The sequence below is a fragment of the Mesoplodon bidens genome (assembly GCF_964165515.1).
Source record: "Mesoplodon bidens genome assembly, chromosome: 9".
NCBI lineage: Eukaryota > Metazoa > Chordata > Mammalia > Artiodactyla > Ziphiidae > Mesoplodon > Mesoplodon bidens.
In genome coordinates, this window is record NC_138166.1 from 103,685,688 (window position 1) to 103,698,991 (window position 13,304).

General features: G+C 46.9%; 1 protein-coding gene across 5 annotated transcripts in view; it reads left to right on the forward strand.

Moving 5' to 3' along the window:
- Window positions 1-13,304, forward strand: part of DPP6 (dipeptidyl peptidase like 6) — a gene marked incomplete at both ends in the record, with an annotated part of 1,069,187 nt that overhangs the window by 826,749 nt on the left and 229,134 nt on the right. For 4 of the 5 annotated variants that reach the window (XM_081243456.1, XM_081243458.1, XM_081243455.1 and 1 more), the window contains one exon: window positions 787-839. The exons of the other annotated variant lie outside the window; for it this stretch is intronic. In XM_081243456.1, the coding sequence (XP_081099582.1) occupies window positions 787-839 (53 nt within the window). The remainder of the gene's footprint in view (window positions 1-786; window positions 840-13,304) is intronic. 5 annotated transcript variants of the gene reach the window in all.

A 13,304-nucleotide genomic window follows, 5' to 3' on the forward strand; every position in this document is an offset into this window, starting at 1 on the left:
TCACTTCAACCCTGCAGGGTAACCCATCACTTTCCACACCCTGGGGAGGGCCTCTGTCCAGAAAGCTGGAGAGGATGGAGACCACATTCTCCCTTCTTTGGGGGTATCGCTCGCATTGTAGTCACTGCATTTATGGGTTGGGGAGTATTCTCCTGGTTCAAGGGTTTAAGAGGGACATCTGAGATTTGGGGGTTACAGGAGTTTGGAAATGCTGTTTTGTTGTTGTTACCTTAGTTTTGAAAGCCATGCTCCCCTTCCAGTGAGTTCTTAGTTTATTGACCACTCCGTGAAGCTAAAACCTGCACATCAGGTTGTCCAAGGGGGCAGGAGTTTGCCCAGTTAAACCTATCTTGGCTTCAGTACTCACCAAGGATACACAGTAGAATCGGCCGTAGTTTACAGCAGTGCGTGGGTCTTACAGTTTCAGGGTCCAGCTGGCTGTCGGGCAGCCTCCAGTGGGCAGTGTCCTCGTTAGTTCTGTGCTACATTTAGTTGAGCTGAGCTGGAAGTCTCTGCCCCTGATTTAATCAAAAGCCAGGTAGTCATGGAGATGACTAGCCTCTGGCTGCCTGGTAAACTGCATGCAAATGGTGAAAATAAAACAAACAAGGTATGCAAATTAACTTCCTGAGTAAATAAAAGATTTGGCCGCCAGGTCTCCTGACTAACTACTTTTGGTCCAGGGATGTTTATTAGGATTCAGGGTGATTTGAAAAATATCATAATCACAACCATTGTCTCAATGCTTGTTTTATTGTTTCTTGTGTGTTTTTTTGTCTGTTTCAGATATATCAACACTCCTATACTGGATATTATGTCCTGAGCAAAATTCCTCATGGGTAAGATTGTTCTTTCATTTTCTTTTAACGTGAAATCTGCAAAACAAAGCGCAAAGCAGAGAGCTGACTAGTTGCTTAATTCTTAGGGCAGGAAATGAGGCACATTATTTCTTGACAGCAAAGTGTCCCCACGCTGTGGGACCCCCGTGATGCCTCCAGGGCCGAGGGGGTCACTTGAGTCCAGTTTCTTGCCCATTTGTGAAGCCCCCCTTCCTAGAACAGCTCCACCACCTCCTGCTCTGGTTCCCAGATTTGCAGAGAAAGATTCCCCCTTCCCCCGCCCCACTTTGTAATCAGCTGTGGCCCCTCTAGGGCATGGTGATTCGACCTAGGACTCCCAGTATGGTTCCTGGTTTTATATACGTAATAGAGAGGGCAGCACCCCTAAGCTCATCTTGTTTTTCAAAAACGCAAGATTTGGGACCCAAAAGTGTGAGTGGGGAGGAAAGACATGAGTGCAAGCGTGATTTTGCTGAGTTTTCAGTTCTGGGTAGACACAGCCACACACAACGTGGGGTGCTTTATCAGGAGCTCATCTTTGACATCCGGAGGTGTGAAGACATGATTGAAGTTGGTGAAGCCGTTTGTTGAGTGGGCACGGGGAAAACCAGTTGCAGAGCAAGGAGAGTGTGGCAGGGATGGCTTTTACTGCTTCCATTTGTATTCTTTCTTTCTCTCCCCTCGTCGTCCTCCTTCCTCCTTCCTCCTCCCCTCCCCCACCCACCTACAACCCCTCCGCCCTCACCCCTGCCTGTGTTCTTGTTCCCACCTATTCCTTCTCCTTCATACTCTGTATGGTTTCTCTCACTTTTTTTTTCGAAAAGGTGAAGTGCTCAGGAAATGTTCAAAGAAATTGGATTGTGCTGCTGGCAATGTTGTGTAAATTCCTGTGACTGTTTACGGGGAGGCCTCCTAATTTTCCTAAGCAAATTTAAACAAACAGCAGGAGTTACTAAAAAGTATTGTTCCATAGGAGAGCATTAATCACAGCATCTATGTTTCACAACTGCTGCTGTCTGTTTTCTACTAGGTTTAGGTAGAATATGAGCATATCCTTGAAAAAAAAAATGGGGAAAATAATTTCATTTGATAAATGAAAGATACATGTAGACATGCAGCCAAATGTGATTAATTGTTTCCGTTAGACTATTAGAAAAATCAAGCCCCGAGAAACTGAAGATGACCCCCGTAGTGAAAACAAAGTATCCATAGGTGTTTTTTTTTTAAAAAAGCATTGTTCAAATAGAAACTCAAATGTTTTTCACTAAGGAGGAATTATTCTATTATTTTTCAAGCAGATATGCATCTTTAAAGGTCACGGCAGGCAGGAGTATAATTATGCCTTGAGATTTATCTACCCCTTCTGGGGACAGTAGAATTTATTGTAGATGATGGATATTTCATTTCATCTTATATAAATGTGTAAAACTCAAAACTTGAAAAGCATTTTGTGCTTGACACATGGTGTAAAGATTTTACTGCATCAGTTAGAATTTAAGAGAAGTAGGTTCTGAGAACCTGGCACAAGAGTCTGCCAAACCAGCCACAAACCGAAGGACAAGGTGGTGTGTGCTGAAGGCTTGGTTTCAGTGCTCACGATGAGGAGGATGTTCCCTCCATAGAGGATGCCAACGAAGAGTGAGCTGCTTTGGGTATTTTTTAAATAATCACAGTGATAATAATTGCCGTCATGTATTGACTGAGTCTCAGTGCGCCCACCCTAGCACATCAGTCCTGCAAAAAAGCATTCTTCTCCGCCTTTCACGGTGAGAACTCTCTGGCATCTCATAGCTGGTGCCCAGGAGAGCTGGAATCCAGCATAGCCTGGCTCGCTCTCAATCCTGTGCCATCAAAACAACCGCCTCGGGTAAAATTACAGCTGTAAATACCAGATTTTTAGTGGTGCTAATTTATTGCGTTTATTTATTTATTTATTCATTCATTCATTCATTTATTGCGGTACGCGGGCCTCTCACTGTTGTGGCCTCTCCCGACGCGCAGGCCCAGCGGCCATGGCTCATAGGCCCAGCCGCCCTGCGGCTTATGGGATCCTCCCAGACCAGGGCATGAACCCGTGTCCCCTGCATCGGCAGGCGGACTCTCAACCACTGCACCACCAGGGAAGCCCAGAGCTATTATTTTTAACATAAAGTGTTTCACTAAGTCTTTACATCAGAATGTCAACAAAATAAAGCAATCTTTCATAATAGAGATTATAACCAGCTAAATGTTCTCTGTTAAGGGTCCATTGTGTGTTTTCATAGCAGTTTTTGGTACACTTGGCTGTTTCTTGACATTTTCCTGACATGACTCTTTTTTGGATTAGTTTTCCCATTCGCTTGAGTGCTTTGTTTTAGAAAAATTATATTTCTGTATAATTATAATTTCTTATATCTTTTAGGATCATTCTGAAAATCATAGGGGCTAGAGAAAATCAATCCTTCTATAACAGAAATCAATTTTAGGAAAAATTTGGTGTTCCCCGTAGTTATGTAGCATTGGCATTTTGGAGTTTGGCAAACAGAGCAATAATAGAACAGAAACTGAGAAGTATTCAGAGGCATTTTTGTTTACATGTCAGGCCATCTTCTGTGGATATTGTTGCCCTAACCTTGCTTATTTACCTGTACCAAACAAATTGTACAGAATTGTGTTCCTTTGGAATTCTGGTTGACTTATGAAGTCACATTCTGCATCTGTGAAAATAATAAACTGAGACATAGATTCCTTCTGCCCAAGGTTACTCTCTAACTTTATAGGCTGGGATGCAGAAGAGCATTCCATTTATTTAGAAAATAGAAATCTAGGTTGACAACATAGCACAATGCCCAGTACCTTGCCTGATATCATGACACAGGAGTTAAGAACTGAAGCCCTGTGGTCCCATAGACCTTAATGTGAATCCCAGTCTGCAGCTGACTCTTGGCTGTGTGACCTTGATAGTTGCTGTACTTCTACAGATCTTAGTTTCCATATTTTTAAAAAGATGTTAATAATAGTGCTCACCTCATAGGCACATTATAAGAATTAAGTGGAATGATACATGCAAAGTGCACAGCAGAGAATTTTGCTTCTAGTGAATGCCTGGGAATGTTATTCTTCATATTGTAATATATCCCCAATATATATTTATAGTCTTGTAATTAAATTTTTTTTGACTTTACTTTCTAGCTAGCTGAAATCCTTTCTGTTACAAGGAGAGGAATGATCTAACCCCTACAATAATAAAATTCCCTTTAATAATTTTTCAAAGCTAAGATTTGTTCTGTGACACTCAGGTGATTTTAATGCCCATGTGATTTTTAAAAATTAATTAATTAATTTATTTATTTATTGGCTGCGTTGGGTCTTTGTTGCTGCATGCAGGCTTTCTGTAGTTGCAGTAAGAGGGGCCTACTCTTTGTTGTGGTGCACGGGCTTCTCATTGCGGTGGCTTCTCGTTGCAGAGCACGGGCTCTAGGCGCGCAGACATCAGTAGTTGTGGCATGCGGGCTCAGTAGTTGTGGTGCATAGGCTTAGTTGCTCCACGGCATGTGGGATCTTCCTGGACCAGGGCTTAAACCCATGTCCCCTACATTGGCAGGCAGATTCTTAACCACTGTGCCACCAGGGAAGTCCTGCAATGTGATTTTAATTTCTCTCTTAAAAGAGATGTCTATAGCTTCAACTATCTGCAGTTCTCAATGCTCAGTAAGTTCTTTTTATCTCATCTCAATCTGACTTACTGCAATTAATTTTTAAGACTTTCTTGTTTTGCCTCCAGTGGAAGCAGAAAAGACAATATAAGTCAACAAACATTTATTGAAATGCTGTATTGAGCAACAAAAGCACAGTTGCTCTCCTTAAGAAGTTTAAAATCTTGTTGAAGAGGAAAGACACAGACTTATATAACAATATAAAATTAAGTGCCTCAAATGGGTATTTTAGACACTGAACACAAAAGAAGAAATGTCATAAAGGATCTCAGAAAGGAAGTCTGGCTTGAGCGGAGCCTTATAATTGAGTAAGTTTGGTTTGGTTTGGTTTGGTTTGGTCTAATAGATGGAGACAGAGAGGAGATGTTCCAGATCGGGTAAATCATTCAACAGGCTTGAGCTTTTCCAAGAGCCAGCATCTTCCTGGAGTTAGTGGGGTTCCAGGCCAGGCCGGAGCAGGGCTGTTCTCATGGGGCTCTGCATGGGGAGAGATAGGGTTGGGTGGGTTTAGGGTGAGCCTGGCATGTGGAAGACCTAAACCCCAGCCTGGTGTGATGGGTCTTTCGAATAAGAACACACTGAACACCGAGCAGAAGAGATGTGGTGAAGGTGGTGGGCGTAGATTCGTTTTATGCGTGTGTGTAGAGAGAAGGAAAGGGATGAACAGGAACATGGAGCCAATTAGGAGACCCGGTGGGGAGCAGTGAAGGCTCGGTGTAGAGACCACATGACTGGGATTATGGGCGTCTGGTGTTCACTTGGAAAATGAAGACAGATGCCAAGGGTTTATACTCCATGTCCCTCTAGTTAAATCTGTGGCAGCCTGTGCCTGTGTGAGTTGAGCCTGATGCATGAGAATGTTGAAAGTAGTGAGTTCATGAGGGCAGCGGGGAGAATCCCAGCAGTGTCAGTGTCTCCACATCTCCTTCCCCAGGACCCTGCACTGGCCCTTCCACTCAGACACACTTTGCTCTGCAGAGCTGCCGGAAGTTGCATGAATAGGATTGCTTGTATACCTTGAGGAAGCGCCAACGTGAAGCCAAAATGTAGGAGAAAGAGAGTTCTTAGAATGGCATTTTACGTGTCTATCATGGCATCGGGCAGGGAGAGTCCTGCTGTTACCGGCATTCACAATAATTTCAGAACTGTGGACAGCTCCGAGCTCTCCTGTAGGACTTGGTCTTAGCTGCTTCCCCCTCTCCTGCTCCCTTCCCCTCCAGGCCTCCCTCCTCCTCTCCCTTCCTCCCCTGAAATCCAAACTGTTAGCAAGCACTATCAAAATAACATGAACTTTAAAGTCGAATCTATCTGGGAATAAATTCCCAGTCAGCCTTTCTACCTGTGTAATCATGGAAAAGTTTCTTTGCTTCTCTCAGCACTATTACTCCGCACATATGATGGAAATAAAATGCCTGACTGATAGGGTTCATGTAAAGGTTATGAATACTGTAGGATAACGACTTGGTGCATTTAAGTGCCTATTTTGGAGTGCAGAAAGCACTACGGGCTTTTTTCATGGTGGAACCAAGACCTTCCGTTACACACCGAAGTCTAATTAATCTCCCTCCCCGCAGTTTCCCTGCCTTTAGACAGGAAATAAATTTCACCCTCAGTGCCAGCTCTGATCAGGTCTAATGGCTTCCTGGAGCTCTGCGTTTAGAGGTGGTCTAGAGCTGTGCCTGGGCTCTGTGGGGAAGGATGCCGTGATCGACGTGTCGGGGTGGCGGTGGAGGGGAGTGGAGATGCACATGATGCCTTCCAGGGGCCGGACCTGCTTGCCTCAAGGACCGCATCGGTGGTGTGTGCCATCACTGCCCCCCACAGAAGGTGCTCCCGCCTTTGCTCTCTCCGTCCTTCACCCCATCCTCCACACACACGCCAGAAACTTCCAGCTCACGGTGTCCAACTCCTTCTGATCCTTCAAGCCCCGACATCAAAACCCCTCCTCTAAAAATCCCCCTGCAGCTTCCTGCACCCCTGGAGTAAGATTGCCTCTCATTTCACACTGTAATGTATCCTTGCATTAGATTGCTAGTAACCTTGTTGTGGGTATAACCTTGTTGTGGGTATATAATGTTTCTGAACAGAATGTTTAGAAATGTTTTCAATATGCATTTACTGCCCGACACATTTCTCTCCTGAATTCTAAGGTGTCAGGTGTCAGAAAGAGGGGTTTTGCTGGGAGAGGCTTGGCCTGTGTCTGTGGCCCTGGTGGCCGTTGCCCAGGATGAGAACAGGGCTGCCCAAGAATAACCACAGGAGAGGCTGCACCCGTAGATCTGAGCTACCAGCAGAAAAGCCATTAGCCACATGCAAAGGGTTCTTTTCCACTGAATCATTTGCTGTCCTCAAAAACTTGCCCACCACATCTGAAGATTTTCAAGCAAACAAACCCGTTTGGAAATGAGGTGAAGATACGCATGATGCGTCATCTTGTCAGGCACCTCGTGGAACCTAAACTTGTATGTTCGTATCCTTGAATTGTTCCCAGCGCAAGAGGGAGTCCATAGATGTTGGCTGACAGTTGGGGAAGTTAGTTAATTAATTAAATGATATTGTCTAGTATAAGAAGATGCAAGCCTGGGACCCACCCCAAATCAGTTAGACCAGAGTCTCAGAGGGTGGGACCTCACGAGAGTTTTTTTAAGTTACTCAGGTGTTTCTAGTTTGGATATCGGGGGTCACCTGGTCCTACCCCACTTCTTCACTTGCTCTCATCACTAAGTGACCCCCAGGATTTTATCCAGAGCTGAGAAATAACCCTTCTATTTCTGGAAAAAAATGACAAACATTTCCCCAGAAACACTAATTTCCTTGTCCTCTCGACAGAGAAATAGTGGCAGGTCGCAGGTTAACAGCGTTCTTGGAGATTTATCCAATGATATGCATTAAAGGCTCAATAGCATTGACGTCTGCACCGCGGAGATGAGATTCAGCCTTGTGCTTTTGTCGTCTGAGTTCATCCCCAGAACGGGACTGTGATGCTCAGGCTCATTCTGTGTCTGGGCTGGAGTTTGACGTGAGCGCCACCTAGTGGGCTCAGCCTGGAAGCCGCCTGTTCCGATTCGTGCATTTCGGAGCTCAGCTGCTCACCAGCTTCTCTTGAAGAATCACAGAGCCATTTCTAAGTCACAGAAAATTAGAGGCAACTATGTTGAACCCTTTCAACTGGGCCTGAGTGTCAGTCACCTGAGAAGACTCTGTCTGCATCCCTGAGGTCAGCTCTGTTCTTGTTCACAGACCTTTTCCTAAAGAGAAAAGGCTGGTGCATGTGGCAGATTGCCCTGGAGGCCAAGCCTGCCAGATGCTTGCAGCAGCTTGTGCTGTGCATCCACTCCTGCTGCAAAATGATGGGCACACACCCCCGCCACAAGCCAGGACTATATTAGCCACAGACGGAGACTGGAAAGGCCACGTGTGTCGCTTGCTGTCTAGTCTATTTTGTTCTATCTTCACATCACCTTCTCTCTGATCCAGGCGGTCTGTATGGGGGCTGGACACAAAGCCCCCTGCCTTATTTACTTCAGTGACATTCGCATAGATTAAACCTCAAGGACAGCCTTGTCCAGAAGAGCAGCACTCAAGGACAGCAGGATGGGTGGTCATCCAGACCCTAGAGAGACAGGGATACACTGGTCACATCTGTATAACTACAGCCTCATTGCAGCATAACTCACTTATAGTAAAACTCACACTTTTTAAATGAGAAATTTTCATTATGTTCTGACTAATGGGTGCAATCATAGAAGCACCTCCACAACCAAGATAGGGAACATTTCCATCTCCCCAAAGTATTCCACTATGCCCATCCTCCACCCACTGTGATTGCCCCTGGCGTCCATCCTTGTAGTTTTGCCTTTTCCAGAATGTCTTATATATGGAGTCATATTTACATAGTCCTGTGTGAGTGGCTGCTTCGTTAGCGTGACTGCTTTTGAGGTTCACCCACGTTGCTGCCGGTGCAGGTCATTCTTTTTATTTCTGAGAAGTGGTCCAGTGAGTGGATAGACTAATTTGTTTATGTGTTTGCCATGTAACATTTGAGTGGTTTCCAGCTTGGGGCTGTTATGAATGAAACTGCTGTGAATGTTTGCGTACAGAATTTCTTATAGGCACGTTTTCATTTTTCTTGGGTAAATAGCTAGAGGTAGAATGGCTGGGTCATACAGTAAATGTATAATTTGATAAACTGCCAAATTGCTATCCAAGGTGGCTGTTTAGACCCCCTTTTTTAAACTCCCTACCCCATCAGGCTGGGATTTTTGGTCCCCATCCTCCACCTGGTCCCTGCGCAAGGCCGGCTGATTTGCGTGCTGGGGTTCCTGCCCAGGGCAGAGCCTGTGCCTCTCCTGCCCCGACGTGGGCACTCAGGGGGGCCTTCCAGCCAGGTCCCCACGATCGTTCTCTTTGCAGCGCTCTGTAAATGACAGGTCCTTCGGGAAGTAGGTGGCGAGCAGGGTGGAAACTTCCTGAAGAGGCTGTTCGTGGGCGGCCCTGGCACAAACCTCAGGAGCGGTTAAGGACTCCGGCCCCAAGCATCACTCACTTCCTGGACAGATTGATTTAGGAGGAGGAGGGGTCTCTTTTTGAGAATCACCTCTCATTGGCGGAAGGACCAGGTCCCAAAGTGTGCATGTTCCAGCAGCTTTGGCGCTGAACTGGGTCTGCCGGCTGCTTCAAGGCGGAAGCAGAGCAGAGGCCCCGCACCCAGCTTCCAGCATCTGTGCGGCGGACACCTGCCTCTGACCTTTGGTTCCCGTCTAGGCGAGCAAAGGGCACGGCAGGCTTTGTCCGACTTTCCCGTCTGCTCTGTTGTTGTGTCTTGACTACAGCAGGGAAGGAGGCAGGCCACAGTGCTGGTCCTCCAAAGGACAGCCCTTCCAGGCTGTGTATTGGACTAATAAGTATTTCTGAAGCTGCCCACAATGGATGAAAGAACATACGCTGTGGCATTTCCTCACTGAGAAGGCCTGATTCCCAGGCCTGAATTGCACAGCATTCGGTAGAGATGATACAGCTGTTTGTTCAGGTGAAGCTTTCGGCTCCCAGGACTCAGCTCGGCCAGCACCGCCTGCCGCCAGTGGGACACTCAGGGGCAGGTCGATGCAGTGCCGGGGCCGAGGCACCTGGATTAAGAAGTCACACAACAGTAAGGCTCATGCCTGTCTAGACTGGAAACTAACAACCCTCCCCTATAGCTCTGTGTCCTCTCCATCCAGCAAGACCTATGGAGGTTCCCACACTGCAGGGGGAGGGTTGGGGCCCAAGAACCCTGTAGAGCAGGGGTCCCCAACCCCCGGGCCGGCACTAGTCCATGGCCTGTTAGGAACCGGGTCACACAGCAGGAGGGGAGCAGCGGGTGAGCGAGCGGAGCTTCATCTGTACGTGCAGCCACTCCCCATCGCTCGCTTTATCACCTGAGCTCCACCTCCTGTCAGCATTATGGTGAGTTGTATAATTATTTCATTACATATTACAATGTAATAATAACAGAAATAAAGTGCACAGTAAATGTAATGTGCTTGAATCATCCCAGAACCATCCACCCCCGCCCCGCCCCCCTGTCAGTGGAAAAATTGTCTTCCATGAAACTGGTTCCTGGTGCCAAAAAGGTTGTGGACCACTGCTGTAGAGAGTTAGCCTGGTCCATGAACTCAGACATGTGGACACCAGTTCCCAAGTACGAACTAAAGGTCAAGGCTTTTCCATCTCTCTGCACATCTTTGATTCACTGCATCATGGCCCTGATGTACATTTCTATCGACATTCCAAGCACTTGGACAGGCTTTTGGGGCAGTGCTAACAAACACGGCTTCCTCCCAGGTGCCATGCACAAGCGGCCCAACGTGGAAAGTAAGGAGAAAAAAATTCGAATCAGGGCTGATGTGAGCCTCACACTTAAGCATCAGTGGTGCCAGAACTAAAATTCCTGAACCAGGACTGAAGCTAAGGGCAGACGTCCTGCTGAGGCCCGTGACCGTGGCCCCAGGGAGGGTGCTGCCATCCTTTGCCGGCCCCTGGTCTGTCTCCCTTACTTGCAGGCCACAGGCAGCCCTCGGGATCTTTCCTTTGCTTCTCTCCCTGCAGTTCCCTACTACTGCTGACCTTGTGGCGTCTGAACACCATCCAGCTCCCGGGCTCCATCCCCTCAGCTCGAAACCATTTCACCCAAACTGCCCTGCCCAGACTCACCCGTCACTCCAGGCAGGAGCCACCCTCATTCCACTTTCCGTCTTTGTCACCTTGGTGCCTCAAATGAGGTTCTTTCCTTATTCCTCTATGCGTGTCTTTAAAAGCCGTACCGTGTAAGCTCCAGCGTAGGCCCAGATTCCTTTCTGCTCCTTAGTCTCTTGATTTCATTTATGAATGAATGAATGGACCTTCGAATGCATGTGTAGGCATTTCGTGAGCACTTACCATGCATCTGATTCAGAGACCTTAACACATGGCAGTTTATCTTGTACTTGTAACAATGGTGGGGTGTAGGTTTTAGCCCCACTTCAGAGATGAGAAAGCCGAGACTTGAAGTTGGAGTAACCTGCTCAAGGTCACACAGCTGGTTGTTGGCCAGGACTGCAGCGGGGCTCTTGCGGCTCCAAGCATAGCATCCTCTCTGTGACGACATCACTTCGCTCTGCATTCCAGTCTGACGAGAGACACTGGGCCAACTGAGCACCACACCTTTCGTTTTATGGAGGTAACTCTTCCTCCTTGTGTTGAGGGCCCTTTGAAACACACAGTAGGGATGCTATTCACTAGCTCTGAGGTCTGGGGATGACCCAGTAACCAGCATCGTTTGACCAGCGGAGGTGACTTGGATGGGTGCCTCTACTCAGTGTGTGTCTGCATGGCCTCGAGCTGCAGTTTACGTTCTGTTTGACCTCAGAGAGTAACAGTTAACATCGGTGCTGTTTTGATTTGACACACAAAAGGTATCTGAAGCAAATAAGTGACCCCTATCAAAAGAAAATTATACATCATCACATATAAACATGCTAAGAGGCCGGATGCGAGGATACCCCGAGGGCCCTGTGTGTCCCTGGTGATCCCGGACCACCCGCCAGAGACCACGGCTCCAGGCTAGCCCCCTCCAGTCTGCTGTGCACTGTCCCATGTGCCGGCTACCAAGACAGCATTACCTCCTAGAGGAGAGGCTCTGGGGTTTGGAAGCAGTGAAGGGGTGCTTTTCCCAAAAGAAAGTCATCCCTGAGAGTCTCTGTCCCATGAGGAAGCGGTGAGTGTGCACCTCGGTGGAGGTGACCTTTTGAACCTGGGCTGAAGATCACGGAGCTGAGTTCTACTGTGTAACATCAGGCACTTCCCTTGGTCTCCTTGTTCCTGGAGCTAAAGGCAACTGCTCCAGATGCTCTAAAGGGCTGTCAGAGTCTTATGTGACTTTGGAAAGAACTAACAATATTGTTTTGGTTTTGCATTAAAATTCCTACTTCCATGTGTTGAGAATACCTGAGCTTTCAAAAGACCATCCCCTGTTCCCACCCACCCCCTCACTTTCCCAGGAATCCTGAGTAAAAGAGGGAAAACTTGTCTTTTGAAAGTCAAGGAAATCCGATGGCACTGATTGCCCTAGTCCCTGTGGGCACAGCCCAGGTATTTATCTGAAATTATGTGGCTGGACCACGTGGCGATGCTGAGAACTCAATCCAGGGAGGGAACTCGGGCATGCTTATTTTGTAGGGGATAAAAATCTGAAATAGAAGGGTTGGGTTGAACCCTTTTGAAGAAAGAGCAGGTGAACAGAAAGGTCAGTACTCAGACAAGAGAAACCCAGAGCGGCCGAAACAGGCAGTGTGCCCACCCTTGCAGAGGAAAGCTGTCCTTGCCCATGGAGAGGCCGGTGTCCCTGTCTGAATGCCAGGTCTCATCCCTTCACTCTGTCCAGCTAACCGGGCAGCTTCGGATAACAGTTGAGCTTAATTGCTTCATTCACGTGAGCCTGGTCAATTGGCCCGCTGTATTTCTCATCAGAAATTAATAGACTACCTTTCTCGGTTATATATAGATCCGTATGAGTTTGACTAAAATTTGGCTGTAAAAAGTCATCTAATCAGAGTCCGTTAAAAATATAAAGAAATACATCCTTCAGAAGAATTGGTTCTTACCACGCAGTGGTAACCACTGAGCACGGGTCTCACTGCTGTCGATGATGGTAGCGTTGTGGTTGGTCTTTATGTTTGACTTCCACCTTCAGATCCCGGTGTTTCATAGATGCTAAACAACGCAACTCCAGTCATGGGAAGTGTTTATTTTCAGAGGTGGGATGCCCTCTGCCGCTTTCAACTTCTTGTTAACAAGATGCCCATTCTATCAACAACAGGGCATTAAGCCAGGCCACTTGTCCTTTTGGTATCTAGTGCTATTTTTGGCATGATTTTTAGACCCATGGAGAGAAAGGTCTTCTGTGAAAGTGATCATATCATTTTCAGTTCCTGGGTGTCCTTATTATCTTGACATGGACCAAAAAAACCTGACTTTCGCTGTGTCAGATTGTCTATTGCTGATTTGTTACCAAATTAATACCAAACACTAAGTAGCACTTTTTGCCACAAAGCAGAGAATTCAGTCTTGGATAAAGAATGTTCTCCCAGTCTACGGAGAAAAATCGTGTGTGTGTGTGTGTGTGTGTGTGTGTGTGTGTGTGTGTGTGTGTGTGTGTGTGTGTGTGTGTGTAGGAGGAGGAGAGAGGGAGAATGCTTCTTAAAAAAAATTCCTAATTTAAGTCCACGGCTTTCTTTTTCCCCCAATTAAAGTC